At 44.7% G+C, this 25587-nt stretch overlaps 1 protein-coding gene across 9 annotated transcripts in view; it reads left to right on the forward strand.

Moving 5' to 3' along the window:
• The window catches only part of dixdc1b (DIX domain containing 1b), a 156984-nt gene that overhangs the window by 99285 nt on the left and 32112 nt on the right, over nucleotides 1-25587 (forward strand). For 5 of the 9 annotated variants that reach the window (XM_072486582.1, XM_072486581.1, XM_072486583.1 and 2 more), the window contains 6 exons: nucleotides 10482-10591; nucleotides 17239-17393; nucleotides 18818-18907; nucleotides 19019-19072; nucleotides 24922-24972; nucleotides 25473-25577. In XM_072486582.1, coding sequence (XP_072342683.1) covers nucleotides 10482-10591; nucleotides 17239-17393; nucleotides 18818-18907; nucleotides 19019-19072; nucleotides 24922-24972; nucleotides 25473-25577 — 565 coding nt within the window. Of the gene's footprint in view, nucleotides 1-10481; nucleotides 10592-17238; nucleotides 17394-18817; nucleotides 18908-19018; nucleotides 19073-23909; nucleotides 24043-24921; nucleotides 24973-25472; nucleotides 25578-25587 lie in introns of those variants that run through there. The other 4 variants (XM_072486579.1, XR_011937434.1, XM_072486584.1 and 1 more) reach the window with 4 other exon arrangements.

The raw sequence follows: 25587 nt of genomic DNA on the forward strand, positions 1-25587 counted from the left end.
TTTCCTTTTAGAGAAAAAAAATCAATTCTGTAGGAAATGGCAGAAAATCAATTCCACGCTAATGGAAATTGTGATTTTAAATATGGCTCCAAATCCCATTTCATTGTTAACACAAGTATTTTTTAAAACAAGGCAGTTTTTGTGTGTTTGTACAGATGTCTTGAGCCCAGCCTGCTACTTTGAATTTCCATCACTAAATATGAAGCAAATGTTCTACAGATCTTTTCTTCCCCTTCCTTTTCTTCCCCATTTATCTCTTTTCTACTCTCTCTTAGGCACTCCTCTTTCAAGCAGTATGCCTTTCTAAGGCATCTGACATGAATATTACTTATTCTGATTACTCTTTATTACTGGTCCTTAAGGAATATGTAGCACAGACTTGCCCTTCAATTTTCCATATCAATGTGCAGGAACATAAAAAGCCTGAATGAAAAGAAATAAATCAACCCACAAACTTGCTCATTACACAGTCCATGTCTGAGAATCTCAATAATAAATGTTACCCTGTCCCCATCAGCACTCATGGGTTGGGAACTTCCAGTATGGAGAATCGTAGCTCTGAGCATACTGCTCCCATCGGCTACATTTTATCCCGTACAAATCAGATGCTTGGATTTTTTTCAAAGAGCAATGATTATAGTCATTAGATTATTTTTAAAATCTAAAATCATGCTGAAAATCAGAGGAGAGCATGAAAACTAAAGTTTCGCAATAAAACTACTTAAAAAAAAAAATGCTTCAAACAGAATTCACGGCCAAAGATCCCAAACTTTACTGTACTGAAGAGAAAGCCACCATGTAACATTGCAGTTTTTAACTGTAACATGTTTCCACAGAGTCCTGGCAAGTAAATAGACAAGTGTTTTCTTTGTGAGCCAAATGTCGATGGAAAATCTTACAGTACCGCCAATGGTAGCAAGGAACTGTTTGCACGTGAAAGGGCTTATGCAATATCACAAGTTGTTGGATTTAAAATATTTGGAATTTGCTTTTTAAAATAAAATCTCTGTGGTTATGCTGGTAACAATTTTGTTTCATTAAAAAATTTTTTAAAAATGTTTTTCTAATTAAGGGGCAATTTAGCATGGCCAATCCACCTACCCTGCACATAGAACATAGAACTGTAAGCACAGTACAGGCCCTTCGGCCCACGATGTTGTGCCGAAATAGTCTGAAACTAAGATCAAATCAACCTACTCCCAATCATTCTAGTGCACTCCATATGCCTATCCAATAACCGCTTGAAAGTTCCTAAAGTGTCCGACTCCACTACCATAGCTGGGAGTGCGTTCCACGCCCCAACCACTCTGAGTAAAGAACCTACCTCTGACATCCCTCCTATATCTTCCACCATGAACCTTATAGTTATGCCCCCTTGTAACAGCTACATCCACCCGAGGAAAAGTTCGCTGAACGTCCACGCTATCTATCCCTCTCATCATTTAAGTCACCTCTCATCCTCCTTCGCTCCAATGAGAAAAGCCCTAGCTCCCTCAACCTTTCCTCAGAAGACCTACCCTCCAGTCCAGGCAGCATCCTGGTAAATCTCCTTTGCACCCTTCCAATGCTTCCACATCCTTCCTATAATGAGTTGACCAGAACTGCACACAATACTCCAAATGTGGTCTAACCAAGGTCTTGTACAGTTGCAGCATAACCTCACGGCTCTTAAACTCAATCCCCCTGTTAATAAATGCTAACACACTATAGGCTTTCTTCACGGCTCTATCCACTTGGGTGGCAACTTTCAGAGATCTATGGACATGAACTCCGAGATCTCTCTGTTCCTCCACATTCTTCAGAACCCTGCCGTTAACCCTGTAATCCGGATTCAAATTTGTCCTCCCAAAATTAATCACATCACACTTATCAGGGTTAAACTCCATCTGCCACTTTTCAGCCCAGCTCTGCATCCTATCAATGTCTCTTTGCAGCCTACAACAGCCCTCCACATTATCCACTACTCCACCAATCTTGGTGTCATCAGCAAATTTACTAACCCAACCTTCAACTCCATCATCCAAGTCATTGATAAAAATCACAAATAGCAGAGGACCCAGCACTGATCCCTGTGGTACACCGCTAGTGACTGGGCTCCAGGATGAAAATTTACCATCTACCACCACCCTCTATCTTCTTTGTGATAGCCAGTTACTGATCCAATCGTCCAAATTTCCCTCTATGCCATGCCTCCTTACTTTCTGCATGAGCCGACCATGGGGCACCTTTTCAAACGCCTTACTAAAATCTATGTACGACATCAACTGCTCTACCTTCATCTCTGTACTTAGTTACCTCCTCAAAGAATACAATCTAACTTGTGAGGCAAGACTTACCCCTCACAAATCCGTGCTGACTATCCTGGATTAAGCTGTATCTTTCCAAATGATCATAAATCCTATCACTCAGGACCCTTTCCAATAATTTACCTATGACCGAAGTGAGACAAACCGGCCTATAATTCCCAGGGTTATACCTATTCCCTTTCTTGAACAAGGGGTCAACATTCGCCTCTCTCCAGTCTTCTGGCACTATTCCTGTAGACAGTGAGGACATAAAAATCAAAGCCAAAGGCTCTGCAATCTCATCCCGCGCCGCACAAAGAATCCTAGGATACATCCCATCAGGCCCAGGGGACTTATCTATCCTCAGGCTTCTCAAAATTTCTAACACATCTTCCTTCCGAATATCTACTTCCTCCAGCCTACCTGCCTGTATCGCACTATCCTCCTCAACAACATGGCCCCTCTCCTTTGTGAACATTGAAGAAAAGTATTAATTTAGGACCTCTCCTATATCTTCAGACTCCATGCACACGTTCCCACTACTGTCCTTGACCAGCCCTAACTTCACCTTGGTCATTTTTTAATTCCTCACATGAGTGTAAAAAGCCTTGGGGTTTTCCTTGATCCTACCCGACAAGGACTTCTCAGCCCCCCCCCCCCCCCCCCCCCCCCCAGCTCTCCTAAGCCCTTTCTTGTGCTCCTTCCTAGCTATCTTGTATCCCTCAAGTGCCCTAACTGAACCTTGTTTTCTCATCCTTACATAAGCCCCCTTCTTCCTCTTGACAAGACATTCAACCTCTTTTGTAAACCATGGTTCCCTCACACGACCATTTCCTCCCTGCCTGACAGGGACATACATATCAAGGACACACAGTATTTGCTCCTTGAACAAGCTCCACATCACATTTGTGCCTATCCCTGACAGTTACTGATTCCATCTTATGCTCCCCAATTCTTGCCTAATCGCATCCTAATTACCCCCCCCCCCCCCCCCCAGTTATAAACCTTGCCCTGCCATATGTTCCTATCCCTCTCCATTGCTATAGTGAAAGTCACCGGAGATTGTGGTCACTATCTCCAAAGTGCTCCTCCACAACCAAATCTAACACTTGGCCCGGTTCATTACCCAGTACCAAATCCAATGTGGCCCCGCCTCTTGTCGGTCTATCCACATATTGTGTGAGGAAACCCTCCTGCACACATTGGATAAAAACAGCCCCATCCAAACTATTTGAATTACAGTGGTTCCAAGCAATATTTGGAAAGTTAAAGTCACTTATGACTACTACCCTATGACAACCGCACCTATCCAAAATCTGCATTGCAATCTTTTCCTCCACATCTCTGTTACTGTTTGTGGGCCTATAGAAAACTCCTAACAAAGTGACTGCTCCTTTCCTATTTCTAACTTCAGCCCACACTACCTCAGTAGACAGATCCTCAAACTGCCTTTCTGCAGCCATTATACTATCCTTGATTAACAATGCTACTCCTCCACCTCTTTTACCACTTTCCCTAATCTTGCTAAAATATCTAAACGCCGGAACCTCCAACAACCATTCCTGCCCCTGTTCTATCCACGCCTCCGTAATGGCCACAACATCGTAGTCCCAGGTACCAATCCATGCTTCAAGCTCACTAACCGTATTCCTGATGCTCCTCGCATTGAAGTAGACACACTTCAAACCACCTTCATGCCTGCAGGTTCACTCTTGTGACCTTGTTACCTTCCTCAGTACTGCACTACCCTCAACTTCCTGAACTCCAGCAACGCTATCTCCTGGACTATAAATCAGTTTCCCATTCCCCAGCCAAATTAGCTTAAACCCCCCCGAAGAGCTGTAGCAAATTTCACTCCCAGGATATTGGTGCCCCTCTGGTTCAGGTGTAACCCGTCCCACCTTCCCCAGAATGTGCTCCAATTATCCAAATAACTGAAACCCTCCCTCCTACACCATCCCTGTAGCCACTGCACACTCTCCCTGGTCCTCACCTCGCTAGCAAGTGGCACTGGCAGCAAACCAGATATGACAACATGGTCTGTCCTGGCTCTCAGCTTCCACCCTAGCACCCTGAATTCCTGTTTTACATCCCCCGTCCCTTTTCCTACCTATATGCCGATGTGTACCACGACTTGTGGCTGCTCCCCTCCCGCTTAAGGATCCTGAAAACACGATCAGAGACGTCATGGACCTTGGCCCCAGGAGGCAATACACCAACCGTGAGCCTCTATCGTTGCCACAGAACCGCCTATCTGTGCCTCTAACTATAGACTCTCCAATAACTAATGCTCTCCTGCTCTCCCCGTTCCCTTCTGAGCCACAGGGACAGACTCAGTGCCAGAGACCTGGTCACCGTGACTTACCTCTGGTAGGTAACCCCCCCCCCCCCCCAAACAGTATCCAAAACGGTATACCTGTTATTGAGGGGAACAACCGCAGGGGATCCCTGCACTGACTGCTTCTTCCCCCTCCTTTTAAACGTCATCCAGCTACCTTCATTCTTAGGAGTAACCACATCCCTGTAGCTTCTATCTATAACCGACTCTGCCTCCCGAATGATCCTCCGTTCATCCAGCTCCAGCTCCAGTTCCCTAACACAGTCTTTGAGGAGCTGGAGATGGGCGCACTTCCCGCAGGTGAACTCAGCAAGGCCACTGACGGTGTCCCTCACCCCGAACATCCTGCAGGAGGAACATTGCCCTGCCCTCTCTGCCATCCCTTCCATTTATCCACTTGACAATTACAGAGAGAGAAAAAAAGCTTACCTGATTTTCACACTCCCTGCAGGGTAGAGGTGGTGGAAGAATGGAGAGAGGAAAAGGAAAGAAAAGCTTACCTCACCAACTCACCATACAACCTTTGGGTTCTTGGGTTAACGGGGCTGGTTTAGCACAGGGCTAAATCGCTGGCTTTGAAAGCAGACCAAGGCAGGCCAGCAGCACGGTTCAATTCTCTACCAGCCTCCCCGAACAGGCGCCGGAATGTGGTGACTAGGGGCTTTTCACAGTAACTTCATTGAAGCCTACTTGTGACAATAAGCAATTTTCTTTTCATTTCATTTCTTGGGGTGAGACCCATGCAGGCACGGGGAGAATGTGCAAACTCCACACAGACAGTGACCTGGGTCGGGATCGAACCTGGGTCCCTGGCGCCATGAGGCAGCAGTGCCAACCGCTGTGCCACCGTGCTGCCCTAGGTTGTCATTTATTACCCATCTCCAGTTGCACTGGAAAACAGGTGGGGCTTCTTCTTGAGCCCTATAGTTCCATATAATCGAGTGGCTATCTAGGTCACTTCAGAGGACAGTTAAGAGTCAGCAATATTGAAAAAGGATTGGGGTCATATATAAGCCAGATCAGGTGAGGACAGCAAGTTTCTATGCGTAAAGGACACTAATGAACCAATGGGATTCAGATCAGCCATGTCATGGTCTCTTTTACTGATACCAGCTTTACATTAATTTTCTTTTTTTTAAAAAATGTCAAATTAAATTTCTCAAACTGTCATGGTGATATTTTGTTCTCTAGATTGTTGATTCAGGCCTTATGTTCGTAGTTCAGTAACATTAGTGCTGAATAACATTAAGGAACAATTCCCCTTTGAGTATCTTTTACATCAACGTTTTCCAATTGTCCACCTGGCATAGGATTACAGAGTCTTTTTCAGGTCTGAAACCCTTCCAAAGGGCCGAATCCTGTGCCCTTGGCGAGTTTGGTATTTATTTATTTAGCTAGTGTATGAATAGTCACAGAGCCAAGCAAATAGCCTTGTCAGTAGCTAGATGGAGGTCTTTTCAGTCTGCCTTCAAGTTTAGTCAGTGGACACTCCTCGACAATGTGAGTCATTGTTTGGACTGCACCATACCTGTAACCTGGATGGTCTTGGCAATCCCACTAAGGTTAGGTAGCTGCAACCTTGGCCAGACTGAAAACAGTTTAAAAGGGTCCACTGTCACTGTGAAAGACCAAAATTAGGTGATGAACAGTGGGATCTATGATGAGAGAGTGGTATCTGGTTAATGTTTTATCCCTGAATCCTCCTGCCATTGGTCCTCAGCTGTTTCTCCTTGAGGTGGTGGCTTTAACCATATGGAGCACTTTATCATGGGATCATAGAATTTACACTTAAGTGCCTTATCCTGCTGCCTCTAGTATTAACTCAGTGTAGCGGAGGGGGTCACCATGCAGGAAGCACGACAAGCAAATCCTTATCTGTTTACTTTGGGGGGGGGGGGTGCACAGAGAGGGGAGGGCCCCGCCTTCAAAGGCACTTGGTGCCTCATTGAGGGACCGGTATTGAGACGAGGAGGGTGTGTGTGAGCCATTACTGTTCCCCCTTGCTGCAAACCCCTCTCCCCACACCTATGAGCTCAACCTGTGACCCCCCCCCCCCTTATAGAGGGGCCCTCATCAATCTGAGGCCTCGGGTGGTGTTGCACAAGCAGCCACCACCACCTGCCCGCACGGCGTAATTGGCCAGTGGGTGGGGCCTCCGACCCCAGAGACCTGCCGCTGGCCTTTCAATTTCCTGGTTGGCACAACATGTAGTGGGTCGCCACACAATTCCACTAAATATGTGTGAGTCGACACAATGGATGTTCTGATTAGGGGTGCATCACACTGAGCTTGCCAGTTTCTTCATACACAATCCATTTCCCAGCTGCAATCACTGGATAAATGATCAGAAGGGGGACTGTACCTGACTTTTCCCACTGTTGCCTTTTCTCCTTTACTCTTTTACCCTGTCCTTTCTGTGGCTCTGTTCCAATTATGGCAATCAGTGAATTTGCCCTTCTTTCTATGTTATCTATGTCCTAATGCTTAGAGTCGCCAGGTATCAAATGATACCACCACAAGTTTCAACCGGCTATCGATCAAAGAGCCAAACACCAGTTAGTTCAAGGTCAAAGGTATTTTATTTACACACAATTAGTCATGCAACATAAACACTACTAGTTAACTACACCTATCGACTATGACAACCTGTACTTAACTTCGCGCACCCGGCTTAGGTCAGAGAAACAGTGGCCGCTGTTCGATTCTGGATCTTATCGAGTCCGAACGAGTAATTGCTGCTCAGCTAGGCTCATCCGTCTGGTAGCGAGCGTTGAACTTGGACTTGCTTCTGGTGTTGCTGCAATTGGAGATGGCCGTGACTGGGGTAACAGGTCCAAGAGAAAACGGACATGTGGCGAACTCTTCTTCTTTAACTTGGGGGTTTTCGCACTCTTTTGGGTGGTCCTTCAGTTTGGGCCCCACTAATTGGGTGATTCCTGATCACTCCATTCGATTCCTAACCAATAAGTGGATGGGGATCTGGATGGCTGGGCATGTCCCAAGCGGTCACTGACCCCGTTGTTTACGCGTCCCCTGAACAAGGAGTGGCACCGAAATGTCTGGGACTGTCCTGGTTGCTCGAGTATCAGTCCTTTGTTTGGTGAAGACGGGTCATCAAATGCTAATCGACCCCATTACAATGCTAATTGGTCAGAGTTTCGATACCGTCTGGACTTCTTGATTACAAATATGCATTTCAGGCTCTGAGCCTGCCTGAGTCTTGGCTTGTCCATTTTACCCGCCAGGCTTTGCGAGTTTCCCTGTACCTAGTTGGAAGTGGCCATCCCAGATGGCTACACCACCCTAACCCATGGGCTCTAGATGAAATTGTGGCACCTTTATTTCTTTTGTGGTTGAGGTCAGGTCACTTAGCACAGACTAGAAATTGAAACTGACCAGATGAGCTGCCTGCTGCATTAAACAACTGATACATTCGGGAAGTGTCCTATAAGATTTTAGAACGTGGACAAGGTAAAAACTTGATTTTGACCTCTTAAAAAGATGTGCAAAGTATTAGAACCCAAGATCCATTTTATTTGTTGCGCTGAAATGAGTGTTAATAAGACAGCAATTAGAAAAACTGATTCTTGGAGGGACGGCTACCGAGACTGAAGAGAAATAAACTGATAGAAAAATTGAAACAGGAGAAAGGATGAGTGATATTTCAGCTTTCAATCTAAGCAGAGCAAAACAAACCTAAAAGTTTTGTTACATCTTTGATTTTATGCCTTAACTCTTGATCTAGGCAAACAGCCTAGCATTGGACAGAAGTTGATTAGAGTATTGTCATGAACCAACCTATCTATTATGTCATCACATTGCCATGTTATTCCCTGAAGTACTCTTGAGTTATTCCTGTGCGTAGCTGAGCCATATGAACCAGGAAGCTCAGTCTTTTACCTTACTTCTCCCTGTATCCCTGCTTCCCCCTTCCTTTTCTCCTCCTTTCCCTCCACGCCCACTTGCTTCCCCCTCCTCAGTCACTGACTGAGCCATGCCCTGGAGACCTCAATTCATGCTGCCGATGTCATGCACCAGGCTCCCCACTGCGGTCGCCACCTTGGCAGTATTGGCTTCGGTGCCATGCATTGCTGCCGCCATCTGCAGTCCAAAGACGTGCATGTTAGGTGGATTTGCCACAATAAATTGCCCTTAGTGACCAAAAAAGTTTAGGAGAGGTTATTGGGTTACGGGGATAGGGTGAAAGTGAGGGCTTAAGTGGGTCGGTGCAGACTCGATGGTCCAAATGGCCTCCTTCTGCATTGTATGTTCTATGTCATCTTCTGTGTCCGCAGCCTCTGGGACCCCTCCAATTGGCTATGGGCCTGCTGGAGTGTCGCTGACATCCCCATCTGAATCTCATGGCGCACTCTATCAGCTCCGGGTAAACCTATGCCAGAGGCTCAGCAGACCTCCGACTGCTGTCTCGCCTGGGCATTCATGCCTCCACCTGATGTGCATCAGCAACTGCGTGGTGCTCATCAGAATATGCTCCAGAAGCCTGACCACTACCGTTGCCCGCCGATGTGTGTGACTCTGTGTGGAAGATGGGGATTACAGCTGTGCCGCGTAAACGGTGGCAGTCTCGGAACTCTCCTCCAAGGTGTTCTCTTGGGAGGCAGGTGGGGGTGCAGGGCTATCCCGGATGGGCCAGCGCTGTCGGCTGCAGGTCGTGCGGGAGAATAGACCGTGGGAAGGATGGGTCAGTCTGTATGGCATTAACAACTCACGTTTGACAATTTAACTGAGTGAGGGCCAGTGGATCCTCACCTGCGCCATGCACCAACCTCTACGCTGGTGACCAATCTGTCCTCGACAACCTCTGCGACCTCCAGGGTCCTTTCCTCTTAGGGGGTGAGGACTCTGATGTCCGGCACCCCTCTGCCCAACTGGGCCCTCTTCGTCGGTTGTGGGCCAACTTCTCATGGGGGATACAGAGGGGGCACCGTTAGCCGCAGGCATGATTCATCGGGGAGGAGGAGGGTGCTCAGGGGTTGGGGGGGGGGGGGGGACTTGGGGAGTTTGGGGGGAGGGGAATGGAACAGCGTTGGCAGACTGCTGGACATGGGTGGGCCAGGGCATGGAGTGGTGCTGGGCGGGGGCGGTGCCAGGCAAATTCTCGGGCCGGGGGTCTAGTGCCAACTCACCCGAGTGGCCGGTGGAAGTCTTTGACCTTGCGGCATTGGGTCCTCCTGGTCACGCTCCCCAAGCTGACTGCTGTGCTACTTCCTCTCATGGGGCACTGGCTGCCCTGTGGCTGACCCTCTGAGACCCTCGGGGGGGAACGTGGCATCCTAAGTGATCTCGATCATCTCAAGTAACCTGCCCAAGTCTGCATCCCCGAATTGTGGGGCTGGTCTCCTCGGCGGCATGGCTGCCAGCTGACTGATGTTGGCTGTGGAGGGACGGTTTAAGTGCTGATCGCTCTTGTTAACAGGGGGATGGTGAATGCGGACCATGATTTGCGGCGTGATGCCTGTGGCTCCTCGCTGAGTGGACCAATTAACCATTTATAGCGGTGATGGCCTCGCCGGGTTGAGCGTCAGGAAGCTCGCAGCTGTTTCTCGTGCTACCACACTTCGAAACGTTGCCATTAAATCGCCCCCGAGGTGTCATTTGCCTTGGAGATCTAAATTTACCATTTTATATTGCCTCAATAATGGGATAAACCCGTGAGATTTGTTCTATGTGCAATTGTACCTTGATGCATTTAAATAATGCTGAAATTCTGTCATCTTCTAATACACATGACTAAATGCAGTGAACAGTTTTATAATTCTACTGGATATTGATGTACTTTTTCCACATTAGTCAACAACAGTAGATAGTGTCTTTAAGATCTTTGACTTTTTTTTCAGTGTCAGTTCAGAGAGTCCAACAAACAGTGCGAAGCCAGAATCTATTACAAGTCAACTGGATGAAACACTCGAATTATCTTCCCAAAAAGTGGAATGGGAAACCAGGCCTGGTAAGTTAAACCTTTAATTTGCAAGCTTATACTTATGATAAAATGGTTTTGCATTGGCCACAAGCCATATGCCCTTACTGATATTCAGTTCCATTGAAGTCAGTTGGAACAGAATATCAGGCCTGGTGCATAATGTGTAACTTATGTGATATCGCCCACTTTACAGTGCTGCCAAGATTAATTTTTAATTTGCATTTGTTGCTCTGGAACTTAAATGATCCAAATCCAAACTGCAATTAAAAACAAAATGGCGAAATCAGAAAATATATACCTGTTACGCAGTGTTAATTGAGATGGTTGTGAGGTGCTACAAATAGCTGCCGAAGCTCCAGGCAAGAGCCAGGTAACATGGAATAATTCCTGGGTTCCCACACTGGCTGACTGAGTTCATCCAGCAAGTAGCAGTTCCATCGGGGAAGTTGAATTATTAATTGATTTTTAGAATATGGTATTAATGTCCACAATATATGCAGCAGTTAAATGCAAGAGTATGTGAGCACCATGTTTGCAACATGAGTTGGGACACATGACTTGAACAGGATCGCTCAGCAAATTAAGGAGAACAGAATAGTAAGAGGGGCGTAGATAGGAAGGAATTTTTCCCCTTCACGAGGGGTCAATAACCAGGGGGCAGAGATTTAAGGTAAGGGGCAGGAGGTTTAGCAGGGATGTGAGGAAAAATGTTTTCACGGTTGGTGGTTGGAATCTGGAACTCACTGTCTGAAAAAGCAATAGAGGCGGAAAAACTCATAACATTTAAGAGATATTTAGATGAGCACTTGAAATGCCATAGCATACAAGGCTACAGGCCAAGTGCCGGAAAATGGGATTCGAATAGATAGGTGCTTGATGGCCGGCATGGACACAATGGGCTGAAGGGCCTCCTTCCGTGCTGTTAAAAACTCTACGGCCGTGATGTAACCAAATTGTGTGGCCGTGATTTAATCAAATAGTATGGGCATGATGTAATCAAATTGTAACAGAGTCTTGTGATGAGCTCGTTTAGCTGGCTGTTTCCCAGCGCTCGCAGCGTTGAGGAACACCATGCTATCTATTGGGACTTTGTAGCAATTCGGGGCCTCAGCAGAGAATGCCCCACTGAGGCTGCAATTAGTCCCGCTTCCTGCATTGAGGAGCTCTGTTCAGGCTCTGAGATAGAGTAGCATTTTTAAATGGCACCTGATCTCTCAACCCCAAAGTCCCAACTCGACTGTAAGAGGGTCCTCGGGTGCCCCCCCCTGCACCCCACTCACATGGGCAGGGCACCCCTGGGCCCGGTCCCCGGTATTGGAAAAATACCAGCCTGGCATCTTGGCACTGCCAGCAGCCCTTTGGCAGAATCAGAAACAGAATCTACAAAAGATATAATTGAAAAAGATAAATTGAAAAGCATATGGTGAACAGTTAGGAGAAAGGGACTGGAGTGAATAGCTGCAGAATGCTGGCACAGGTGTGATGCGCTGAGTGATTTGCAACAGTGCTGTCAAATTCTGTGATTATAATCTTGTGATTGCAAGCTTCACAAGAGCATGGATTTCTTCATCCCTTTCTTCCTATCCTACTCATTTTAATCATGGGTGGAATTTTCTCCCATTGGGATTTTCCACTCTCGCCAAAGTCAATGGACTTCTGAATGGCTCGCCACATTTTCCAGCCTCACCTTATCTGTGATGGGGCCATAAAATTCAGCGCATGCTGTGCTGTAGATAAATAACTTGCTCATTCAGAATGTTCTTGGGGTATTTGTAAAATGGATGACATTATTTTGTAATCAAATGCAGAATTTACCATAAGTTTTAAAAAAGTGATTCCACATATGCAAATCCCTTCAGAATTAGTGGAAAGAAAATCCCTTAAAAAATGGATAGTAGATCAGTGACACATTCAGACGGCCACAAATAAGACTCTGTTCATGCTTCTGAAGTCAAATCTGGCGAATTGCTTGGCTAATACCTTTTAGATAATTAGCTTTACATGTTTAGTCTTTGCAATGCTTACACAATACATTGGAAACTGTATACATGCAATTTTAGGAAGCTGAAAGATCATTTAATACATGGTATATATCAACAATGCATACCTTACATGAGTTGGTCATCTCCAGCACTGCACATGGGCAATCATATCAAATTTGAATATTTGTAGCTAGAAGTGGGCAATTTAAGAAGTGATGACTCAGCTATGTTTACCTGTGGGCACAAGATTCAAGGACATGTGTAGATTGACAAAATAAAATAAGCAGTGTGAACAGCATTTGCTAAGAGCGTGATTGGATTGAAGAATAAGTGGGTTGAAGAAAAAAGTAAATTAAGTTCCATTTATATGTCTTTCATAGCCTCAGGAAACTAAAGCGTTTAATTTTTTTTTAAAAATCATTCATTATACGGGATGTGGCCATGTTTGAATCAAGGCTTTAATGAGGTCAGGAGCTGAGCGACTCTGGCGGAACCCAAACTGAGTCTCCCTGAGCAGGTTTTTGTTGAGTAAGTAGGGGAGATGGTGGCGTAGTGGTATTGTCACTGGACTAGTAATCCAGACACCCTGGATAATGCTCTGGGGTCCCAGGTTCACATCTCGCCGTGGCAGATGGTGACATTTGAATTTAATAAAAATCTGGAATTATAAGTCTAAATATGACCATGAAACCATTGCCAATTGTCGTAAAAACCCACCTGGTTCACTAATGTCCTTTAGGGAAGTAAATCTGCCACCCTTACCCAGTCTGGCCTACATGTGACTCCAGGCCCACACAGCGATGTGGTTGACTCTTAACTGCGCTCCACTGAAATAGCCTAACAAGCCTCTCAGTTCAAGGGCAATTAGGGATGGGCAACAAATGCTGGCTCAGCCTGTGATGCCCACATCCCAAGAACAAAAATGTTAAAAGTGCCGCTTGATAGCGCTGTTGATGACCCCTTCCATCACTTTACTGATGATCGAGAGTGGACAGATGGTGCGGTAATTAGCTGGGTTGAATTTGTCTTGTTTCTTGTGTAAAGGACACACTTGGGCACTTTACCACATTGCTGCGTAGATGCTAGTGTTGTAGCTGTACTGGAACAGCTTGGATGGGGATGTGGCAAGTCTTGGAACCAAAATATTGTCGGGGTCCATAGTCTTTGCAGCACACAGTACCTTCAACTGTTTCTTGATGTCACGTGGAGTAAATCTGCCGTCTGGCTGACGGCTGACATCTGTGATGCTGAGGACCTCTGGAGGAGGCCAAAATGGGTCATCAACTCGGCACCTCTGGCTGAAGATTGTTGCCTTGTCTCTTGCACAGATGTACTGTGCTCCTCAATCATTGAAGTTAGGGATTTTTGTGTAGACTCCTCCTCCAGTGAGTTGTTTAATTGTCCACCACCATTCATGGCTGGATATGGCAGGAATCCAGAGCTTAAATCGCCCAGCCGCGTGTTTCTTGGCAGCACCCCGATCGCTGGTGGCGGGATTCTCTCTCTTCCTGCTGCTTGTCGCTGGGATTTCCCATTGAAGCCACACCACACCACCGGGAAACCCACAGGCGGGAGTTTGCTGCCGGTGCGAACAGAGAATTCCAACATTCGGAGAATTCCTGCCCTGATCTGTTGGTGGTGGGATTGCTTAGCTCTGTCTATTACTTTCTGTTTATGCTGCTTTGCATGCAAGTCCTGTGTTGTAGCTTCACCAGTTTGACACCTCCTTTGACAAAATGTCATCTAGACTTGAAACATTAGCTCTGTTGTCTCGCCACAAATGCTGTCAGATTTGCTGAGATTGTCCCAGCATTTTAGGTTTTTGTTTCAGATTCTAGCATCTGCAGTAATTTGCTTTTACCCACTTTTAGGTATGCCTGGTGTTACTGCTGGCATGCACTCTTCATTGAACCAGGCTAATCCCCTGGCTTGGTAGTATTGGTTAATGGAGTTTGGTCATGACTAATTAAATATATTTATTGAGGGACTAATATGAATTCGAACAAAAAATGATTTGTTCAAGTGATATATAGGCCGCTGGCATTCTCCGTTCCATCAATCTGGCAGCACACCTCTTTCCGTGGGCTTCCCGGCGGCGAGTTCAATGGGACAAGCAGAGAGAGTGGAGAATCCCTCCGCCAGCAAACGGCACGCGGCTGAGAAACACGCGGCTGGGGGAGCGGAGAATCCAGCCCATAGGCCCTGTGAAATCCTGGGCACGATTCAACAGCCCCGTTGCACTTGGCGCGGATCAGGGCACCATAAGACATAGGAGCGGAAGTAAGGCCATTCGGCCCATCGAGTCCACTCCACCATTCAATCATGGCTGATTTCAACTCCATTTACCCGCTCTCTCTCCATAGCCCTTAATTCCTCGAGAAATCAAGAATTTATCAACTTCTGTCTTAAAGACACTCAACGTCCCGGCCTCCACCCCCCTCGGTGGCAATGAATTCCACAGACCCACCACTCTCTGGCTGAAGAAATTTCTCCTCATCTCTGTTCTAAAGTGACTCCCTTTTATTCTAAGGCTGTGCCCCCGGGTCCTAGTCTCCCCTGCTAATGGAAACAACTTCCCTACATCCACCCTATCTAAGCCATTCATTATCTTGTAAGTTTCTATTAGATCTCCCCTCAACCTCCTAAACTCCAATGAATATAATCCCAGGATCCTCAGACGTTCATCGTATGTTAGGCCTACCATTCCTGGGATCATCTGTGTGAATCTCCGCTGGACCCGCTCCAGTGCCAGTATGTCCTTCCTGAGGTGTGGGGCCCAAAATTGCTCACAGTATTCTAAATGGGGCCTAACTAATGCTTTATAAAGCTTCAGAAGTACATCCCTGCTTTTATATTCCAAGCCTCTTGAGATGAATGACAACATTGCATTTGCTTTCTTAATTACGGACTCAACCTGCAAGTTTACCTTTAGAGAATCCTGGACTAGGACTCCCAAGTTCCTTTGCACGTCAGCATTATGAATTTTGTCACCGTTTAGAAAATAGTCCATGCCTCTATTCTTTTTTCCAAAGTGCAAGACCTCGCACTTACCCACGTTGAATTTCATCAGCCATTTCTTGGACCACTCTCCTAAACTGTCTAAATCTTTCTGCAGCCTCCCCACTTCCTCCATACTACCTGCCCCATCACCTATCTTTGTATCATCGGCAAACTTAGCCAGAATGGCTTTTCGGTTCTGGGGTCTTGAGATCCCTGTCGACATGAGAGCAAAGTGGCGGAAGAAGCGTAGGCGCAGAGGGAGCACAGAGAAGGTTTGCCTCACTAATTCCTGGGATGGCAGGACTGACAGAGATTGAGACCTGATGTGGAGATGCAGTCGTTGGACTGGGGCTGAAGCGTAAAAGACGAAAGATGAGGCAGAGGTCGAGGTGAACGACTGCTGAAGATGCAGTACTGACCAGGCTTTGATGAATCTTACATGGCAAATGGACACTGACGCTTCTGTTTATACATCTTTTTCTAAGACCCAACGATATAGAGGCGCCTTGGATGCTGGTCATGAGAAGATCTGTACATTGACCTGTTCTGGTACTGTGCCTTCATGTTCAGTCGTTGTGAAATAAAATGGGAAAACTGAGAAAAAAAAACTTAGCCAGAATGCCCCCAGTCCCGTCATCTAGATCGTTAATATATAAAGAGAACAGCTGTGGCCCCAACACTGATCCCTCGTCACCGGTTGCCATTCCGAAAAAGAACCTTTTATCCCAAATCTCTGCCTTCTGCCTGACAGCCAATTGTCAATCCATGATAGTACCTTGCCTCGAAGGTACTATGTGGCACTGCCACATGCCGGGGCACTGCCAGGGGCTGAGAGTGCATGGGTCCCAGGTTAACACTGCCAGGGGTCGAGTCCAGGGGCCTGGCCAATTAGAGGGGGTGATGGGGGTTTCTCAGAGGCCTTGGAAAAGTTGGGGGGGTGAGGGGGGGGGGGCTGCTGATAGCGATGGACTTGAAAGGGCGGGTGAAGATTAGGGCGGATTAAAGTGGCACCCCGATCTGCGAACAGCCATTCCTGCTGGCAAGATCAGCTCGCCAGCAGGAAATCTCTGTCATTGCCATTTTTTTGTCCAAGGCAGCAAAGTGCCATTGAATAGTGGTGTGTTTCTTGGTGATGACGCTGCTATGGAACACTGCTAAATGCACCCAAAAGCTGACTTAAATTTTTGTCTGCTGAATCGAGCCCTTTAACCTCCTTTCAGCAGGTGACTATTGATGTCAGGGGTGACTATGAGAATGTTTTCAAAGTGTCTTTCTTTGAGTAAAGTTGGCAATTGTTGACGTATTAAAAGCACACAGGACACATAGATTATGAGTTAAAATTGAATGCATGTGCACATCTATACTCTGCTGCCCCTACCATGCATATCTGATATAGTTTCAGTGGGATATTTAGCACTGATTCAACTTAAGCCACCATCTAAAAGCTTTGTCAAAGCTATACTCAAACTGGTAATTTCTTGTTTTGTGGTAGGCCCCTAGAGACTTAAGTAGAAATTACTTAGAGTTTGGATTTTAATTTGGGAAGAACAGGAAAATGTAACTAAAAGTATTCAAGAAAAATTACTATTTTAAAAATATTTTTAAATGCACTAATATTTTCGAATGAGGCATCTTCACTTCGACAGCTGAGATTACAATACAAAAATATTCTATTGAAACATTTCCGCCCAGTAGAAGACAGTGTTCAATCTGGATGGATGTCCATAAATTCTGGAAAATTCCAAATGAATGATAAGCAAACCCTTTGGGAGGATCAATTGCTGGATCAACAAGATCAACTGGGGAAGGAGATGGAAGAAGCCAGAAAGATGATTTCCATCTTACAAGTATGAAATTTTATTCAGCTCCTTTTAAACAAAAAAACTATCTAGTGGTAACTGCTTTGAAAATATTTGTGCTTGTTGATTGCAAAAATAGTGATTTTTAAAAAAATGCAATCATTGCATATCCTGTTACGGCAAGACACAGCTATAGTACCATCGCACAATTTGTGTAAATAAAAGTAACACTTCTGCTGGAAGGGACCATGCCAACTCAATTTAGTCTGGCCTATATGTGACTTCAGCCGAACACTATGGTTGATTCATGACACACTTCGGTGTCGCAAGCCACCCTGTTGTCTCACCACCATCGCCACCACCTTCACAGAGCAGCTAGGGATGAATAATAGATGTGGCCTTGCTTGTGCTGCCGATGTCCCATGAACAAATTTAAAAAACATAACTTGCATCTCAAAAAAGCAAAGTACTGCAGATGCGGAAAATTTGAAAAAAAAACCCTCAGAAAATGCTGGAATTACGCAGCACTTCTAGCATCTGGTGAGAGAAGCAGAGTTAACATTTCAGGCTGGTGACCTTTTGTCAGAGTTGTTCTGTCAGTTCTGAAGAAAGGCCGTTGACTTGAAATGAAGAGCACGTGGTAGCAGCAAATTAATTTTAGCGTCCTCTGCCCATACACATCCTATGTTATTCTGTGTTTCCTGCCACTCCTCCCTGCCTCTCTTGGTTTTATTGGCTTGCTACCTGGACCCAAATCTTAAGCCTAAGTGACACTTTGAAGATGGAACACGGTTATCTCGGCTCACAAAGATTTTCATTTTTGATTAAAAAGATTTGTTGAGACAACAGCCAAAAACTTGACACTCTTGTAAAATTGGAACTTCTCACTATATTCTTGTCCTTAGTTGCCCAAGAGGTTCTCCACTTTGAGTAAAGATCCAGGCAGTGGACAGAACTACAGCAAGCCATCTTATTCAAATGCCTCCTCCTTGTAACTATATTTCCGTTATTTGCAGATGTCTGCACATGTCTATGTCCCCTAGTCTGTGCCATTTATCAATAGATAGAGAAAAGTGCCCATTTTAATATGCAAAATATGGTTTTCAATAATTTTTCCCTGGGAAAATAAGCAATAGAAAAATAACATTCAACCGTGCTTGGCAGGCAGAGGTGTTTATTTTGTTGAATTCTAAATATCAATAAATCATTGAGTTGACTTTGCTGTACAGAAAGGCAGACTTAAATTAATTCTGATTGATTTTGATTGATTTCCACTATTGTCTCTTCCGGCAAAAGAATTACTCATTTAACTCATGTTATGCTACAAAAAATTGTGTTTAATATTGCTTCCCCTGTGAATGCTTCTAAACGTGAACAGACTCTTAACTGTGCAATTGTTGTAGAAACCCGAGTGTCTTCAGCATTTCGTTACATGATACCATGTTTTAATAGTGCTTATTTTTTGTTGCCAGGGACTACTATTGAACGGTTCACTTCCCGAAGACGAACAGGAGGGATCATTTCCACTGTGCGAACAAGGGGCCAGTGCAGAAGAACAGTTGGTGTGTGCTGTTTTATAGTTGGTAACATAGTAGAATATTTGGTCCGTCCAGCTTGGCTTTTTTTATGTGCTAGAAGAAAAACTACTGACTGTAAATTCTTGTGTTGCTCAGGTCATTATCAAGAGTCGTCTAGACCTAAGCATGGATGAATGCAAAGAGATGAAGGTACAAAGAATGGCCTCTTGTTCTAGCACAAAATGTTTAAGTTTGATGCTGCTGTTTATTTGTTGTGCCATTTGTTGTGCAAAGAAATTAAAAGCTTTTTGGGATGTAATTTGTGCCAAGGGCCATATAGTTGAAAATTCTAGTGTTTCTTTTGGGGAGGGAGATGCTGTAACTGGTTCCATGAATGGGTGGCTTTTGGTCAGATGAGGAGTTAATATTTGCAAACTTTCATACATCGCCAGAACTTGCCTATGTTTAGTTTTAATGTAGGCGTGAATGGCATAGGTGGGGGGGTCCAACAATGAAACTACTTTCAAGAGGCAGGTCACATGGTAAAAGATTTTAAGGAGGCTGCATCCTTGCATTTTTATTTTTATTTTTAAAATAAATTTAGAGTACCCAATTCATTTTTTCCAATTAAGGGGCAATTTAGCGTGTTCAATCCACCTACTTTGCACATCTTCGGGTTGTGGGGGCGAAACCCACCCAAACACGGGGAGAATGTGCAAACTTCACACGGACAGTGACCCAGAGCCGGGATCGAACCTGGGACCTTGGCGCCGTGAGACTGCAGTGCTACCACTGTGCCACCGTGCTGCCCTTGCATTTTTATTTTTAACTCATTTTGACCAGGTTCCCCAGGCTTTGAGAAATCAGGCAAGTTTAAAGGGGTCAAGAAAGACCAGATTGATAAAGTAACTGCATTTGCCGCACTGCATGTGGACCAGGAGAAGCAGCACTGTTGCACCCAGCACAACAAGCTTATCTGCTTCCAGCTTTATAATCACCGACTTCCATTGATATCCCCTACATGCGGTTTCTCCTTCACTCACTATCTCAGGATTTCCTCCCTCCCCACAATACAGTAAACCCAACCTGCAACCCCAACCGTGTTTTCTCCCTCCCTCCCTCCCTACCTGCTCTCTACGTGTTAGCTGCAGCCTCATGCTGCAGGTTTTCCCATTCGTCAGGAAGCCAACCTATCAATCATTCTGGCTGTCGGGGGAAAACCTGCAGAGCAAAATGTAAAAGACATCCTGTAGTAAATACCTTCTGAGTTTTCCATCCCGAATGCCTTCTCGTAAATATCAGGGCCATGGTCTCTGTAGCAATCCCCTGCTTACCAATGGGGGAACTTGCCTGATTAATAAGCCCAGCACTAAATGACAATTTACGATTGGATTTGGATGACAATTGTGTTTATAGGTTTGTCAGGTTACCAGGAACAGCATTGACATTTCATCAAAATATTCATATAAACCAATGTTGTGTAGTAAAATCTGTTGACCAGCTGTAGTTGTGACAATGGTGAAAGCAGCACCCATATCCTCTCACACAATATGCCAATGCGTGTGCAGAACCTTTTTGTTCATTTGTTGGTAAAATATTGAGATGAAAATTGGGTTCTCAGCTAGCTTTGTGAGGTTAGTGGCTAATGTGTCGAACAACATTGACAGCACAAAATTCCCGTTCATTAGAAATATCTTGTTTGCCAGCAAAGCAGACTCTACTGACAAATCTTCACTATAATCTGATGTTGCACCTTATTATGAGTGAGATGGGCAAATGGATTAGCTACTCCATGATTCACTAAAAATGAATTGATTACATAGTGTCATAACTTAGTGGACTATTAATATGCTGCAGCACAGAAGGATCAAATTCTTGCTCTGCCACTTGGCTTCTCAATCATAGCTGTGCTATTTTGGGGTAATGTTAAGCAGAGGGGTGTTTTCTCAAGCTGCCTTCCTGCCATGTCTGTAGACGAAAGGGTTAACTCTAATGATAGCTGCTGAGCATGTGTATGAGGAGCTATGTAACCATGATGTCACTCACTGGCAGGAGATGACTGCGAAGTATCTCAGAGAGTAGCTTCAGCTATGTCTTGGCTTTATTTAACCTTTGTAAATCGTTAGCCTGTAAATAAATGTTTTTGAACAAAAGAAGCACTGTCTCCAGCAAGATCTCTCCTGGAATAAAATGCCAATGAATCCCAAGATAAACCATCAATGACAGAATGTTGATATTGGCAAAAAAAGGCATTAGGCCCTTTGCGTATTCAATTAAGGGGTTCGAAACTATTGAGTGACCCTGATCACAGCTTATAGTGGGAAGACTGATTAACAATTAAAAGCTGACTTTTTGATCCTTGGAAATGTGTAAAAGAAAATTCCAGGGTATCAGTCTACAACTTTGCAATCCATTTTGGTGAAACCCAATCAGTTACATCTTGATTGTACAGTATTTCATAGTCATCCAAGTTATAACTCACTAGTTCTGATAACTTCAGTAGGTTGACCCAAAAAGATGATAAGTTTTGAAGACTGGCCTATTTTTCTTCACCAGGATGGATGATCCCATATCTCAAAAAGCTGTGCTGGATGAGAACTCTGCATCCATCCAAAATACATTTTTTGGAAGGCGAGCAATTCATTTTATTTAGTTCTCCTTCCAATTTTGCATACCATTTCAGAAATAAGAACAAGGAAAGAAAGGCACCTGAAATAATGGTAAGATTTCAGTTGGAGCTGAGGAGCAGGGTGACTTTGGTGTGCAGTTATCAGGCCATTAAATATGGCAGCGCAAGTTTCTTGGATTATCATAGAATTTACAGTGCAGAAAGAGGCCATTTGGCCCATCGAGTCTGCATCGGCTCTTGGAAAGAGCTACCTACCCAAGGTCAACACCTCCACCCTATCCCCATAACCCAGTAACCCCACCCAACACTAAGGGCAATTTTGGACACTGAGGGCAATTTATCATGGCCAATCCACCTAACCTGCACATCTTTGGACTGTGGGAGGAAACCGGAGCACCCGGAGGAAACCCACGCACACACTGGGAGGATGTGCAGACTCCGCACAGACAGTGACCCAAGCCGGAATCGAACCTGGGATCCTGGAGCTGCCGGGGCTGGTTTAGCACAGGGCTAAATCGCTGGCTTTGAAAGCAGACCATGGCAGGCCAGCAGCACGGTTCAATTCCCGTACCAGCCTCCCCGAACAGGCGCCGGAATGTGGCGACTAGGGGCTTTTTACAGTAACTTCATTTGAAGCCTACTTGTGACAATAAGTGATTTTCATTTCATTTCAATGCTACCGTGCTGCCCCACAATGCTACCGTGCTGCCCGTTGATAAATCCTTCTAAAAGGCAAAAGAATAATTGGTTTTGGACATTGTGAATACAAAAGCCACAAGGTCGTGTTGAACTTATTCCTTAGTTAGGCAGCATTCGGAGTCTTATATTTAGTATTGTGCATGCCATTTCAGGCAGGTTTCAAAAGTAGTGGAAAGGGTGCAGCACAACCTCACTGGGCTTTTGTCAGGGATCCTGGGCTATCATTATGAAAACCTGAGAAAAGTTAGAACTTTATCATATGAATGGCCAGGTTTAAATGGTGATCTGATACAAGTTCTTTAAAATTATGAAGGCTTATGGATAGTTTAATAGGGAGGTCTTGTGGTGCAGTAGTAGCTTTCCTATCGCTGGGCCAGAAACTCCGGGCTCGAATTCCACTTCAGGACTTGATGGCCAAGGAAGGTGCATTCATAACCTGGCCAAGCAGGTTGATTCTCAATCAGCCCGCAAAATGTTCGAATACACCTGATGGCAGGCAGCAAGTTCAGGGGAGTTTCAGGAGAGCTTTGACAAAGGGTCATCTGGACTTGAAACGTTAGCTCTTTTCTCTCCCTACAGATGCTGCCAGACCTGCTGAGATTTTCCAGCATTTTCTCTTTGGTTTCCGATTCCAGCATCCGCAGTAATTTGCTTTTATATAGAAGAGTTTCTTGGTCAGTCATAATGCAGAGGTAATGGAACACCGCTGCAGTACATTGTCAATGGCAATCATGGACCGATCCAATAGAAGTCCATGGTTGCCAATGTCCTTTTGGGGCCTGGTAACCTGAATGATGAAGATAATGGGTTAAATAGTAATAGCTCATTTCCACTTATCAGTGATGTGGTAATGACATGGCTTGGAGGCCATCACGTACATAGGTGGCAATATTAAGTGTAATTTAACACTACCCTCATTTAACACCATCCTTATTCAGTTGCATAGCATTCACCATTTACCGATGCCCATAGTAATTCAGTGTCAATGGAACAGTAAACGGGCATGTTTAGCAATATCAGAAATTACCTTTTCCTCTCAATTATGAGGCGCAATCTATTTGAAAATTCCATTAGTTCAAGTCAGGATTCTGTGCTTCAAACCATGATATCACCAGTCTGAACAGCACATTTCTAAAATCAAATTACAGGAATCTTAATGTGACAAGGTATTCGGTAATTTGCATCAATATTTAGAACTATAACAATAACCAGCATTGACAGTAGAAACAGTATTCAAAAATTGACACTGACTGTCCTAATGAATAGGAACTTTCATGCTTAGTGGTATAATCACATTGGCTCCTCAGCAGCAAGTTATCACATGAAAATGAAAAAAATGAACTCCATGTTTTAAAAAGGTTGGTTTGTCAACAGGATATTTAGTGCATATCACATTTCCTGTCTGCAGCAAAACCTTTGTAACAAAAGTTCCTTTTAAGTGAAGAGGAAAACATTTTCTTAGGAGTGCGGCAATGGACTAATGAGTTCCTTAGAACTTTAGAACGATACAGCAAGAAGACCACTGAGCCCATCATATTGAAGCAATTCATGCTCGTCACAGAGTTTATGCAAGTTCATAAAAATAAAACAAAATTTGAAGGGTACTCTTTTGTCTGATACATATGTACAGTCTAGAAATCACGCTGTGATATTTTGTACAAAGGCTTAACATTTTCACCCATTTGCTGTGATACGTTGCTGATATTGCATCATTTATAGGAGGACATTTTCACACGGGTAGCTTAACAACATTGTCAAAGTAACAGTGTGCCATGGAGCGGGATGTTCATTATCTTGCAGGTCAGTGAGTGCCCAGTCTCGAGTCATTTGAAAAACACAGAGGGCGGAAGAATATGAAAAATACAATTAGTTGAATAACCTCACCCTTTGTTTGATATAGAGCCTCCAAATCATATTTTGGGGGTTTGCATCTAATTCTAATTCTTAAAAATAGTCATTACCGTTATTTTTAAATAGGGTTATTATCTTTTTCATTTTTTTGATCATGACCGGAATTCTCTGGTCGGGATTCTTTTGACCCGCTGGCAGCGCACCCTCGCCCATGGGTTTCCCGATGGCGTGGGGTGGCTTCAACGGGAATTCCCAGTGACAGCAGCAGGAGAAGAGAATCCCGCCGCCTGCAAATGGTGCAGCGCCGAGGAACACGCGGCTGGGGGACCGGAGAATCAAGCCCCATATATCTTATTGTTCACATTTCCAAAATGTTAATGTTTTTTTTATGAGTAATTACCATGCGTTTAGTCAGTCAGGGATGGTAATAATACTAGACTGGTAATCCAGAGGCCCCGACTAATTCTGGAGACATAAGTTCAAATTCCACCACAGCAGATGGAGGAATTTGAATTTGTTTAATTAATAATTAAATAAATGCACCCACCTACACTGGCCGGGTAATAGAATATTAGCTATTGCTAGTCCTTCCCCCCATATCAGAGACGATCCACAGCTGGAATGACAAAGTTACAATTGTGGGCTTGTATTAGCTAGAGATGAACAAAATTGCAAGTGATCAGCCCCTTTTAAATTGTGTGATGTTGCAGTGCTGCTGATTTCCCCTCCCCTCCCCTACCCCCAGCAACATAAATGGTTGTCGAAAGTTTAGCTTTGCTTCCTGTATTTTCTGCAATCTTTTGGCACCATAATTGGTGGAAAGTTAATGTTTTGTGATGGGTAAGAAAAATCAATCTTTTCAATTTTATTTTCATTACAGAGAGAACTATTAAAATACAAACAAGAAACCAGGAATCTGCAGGGAGTAAAGGTAAGAATAGAGTTGCCCAAATGATGACCAGTTATGCGGCACATCTCAAATGAATTTTCCCATACAAATGCACTTGTTAATGCAGCTTAACCTATGCTGACCAACCCAAGACTCAAACATAACTCGAGCCAAAATCTATTATCTGATGCGGTAGGCATCAGAGCAAAGCCCAATATTTCTGCAGTGACAAAAAAAGCTCATGAGGGGGATTCTCCGACCCCCCGCCGGGTCGGAGATTCTCCGGGGGTCGGCGTGAATCCCACCCTCCATTCCTGGAGGAGCTTAATTTAACATCTATTTCACTGCACGGTAGAATTAGTGCAGTAATTATGTGCTTCTATAAACTCAGCATTTCAGAATGCTTTCCCTATAGAAAGGATTTAATGTAAGTGTGATGGTGTTTGTATGGCAGGACACTCCCTGATCGGTTGAGAGATTCTAATGACGATAGACGCTGTTGGTCATTTTCCAGCTCATTGAAATATGCATTCTTTCCTCAGGATGCGTTGCAGCATCGGATGGCACAGCAGGAGAGCTCCATTCTTCAGCTGAAGCAGGAGTTGCTGAGAGCGAGCATGGCAAAAGATGAGCTACTGAGTGAAAATGTGAGGATCT

The sequence above is a fragment of the Scyliorhinus torazame genome, chromosome 21 (assembly GCF_047496885.1).
Source record: "Scyliorhinus torazame isolate Kashiwa2021f chromosome 21, sScyTor2.1, whole genome shotgun sequence".
In the NCBI taxonomy this organism is placed as follows: domain Eukaryota; kingdom Metazoa; phylum Chordata; class Chondrichthyes; order Carcharhiniformes; family Scyliorhinidae; genus Scyliorhinus; species Scyliorhinus torazame.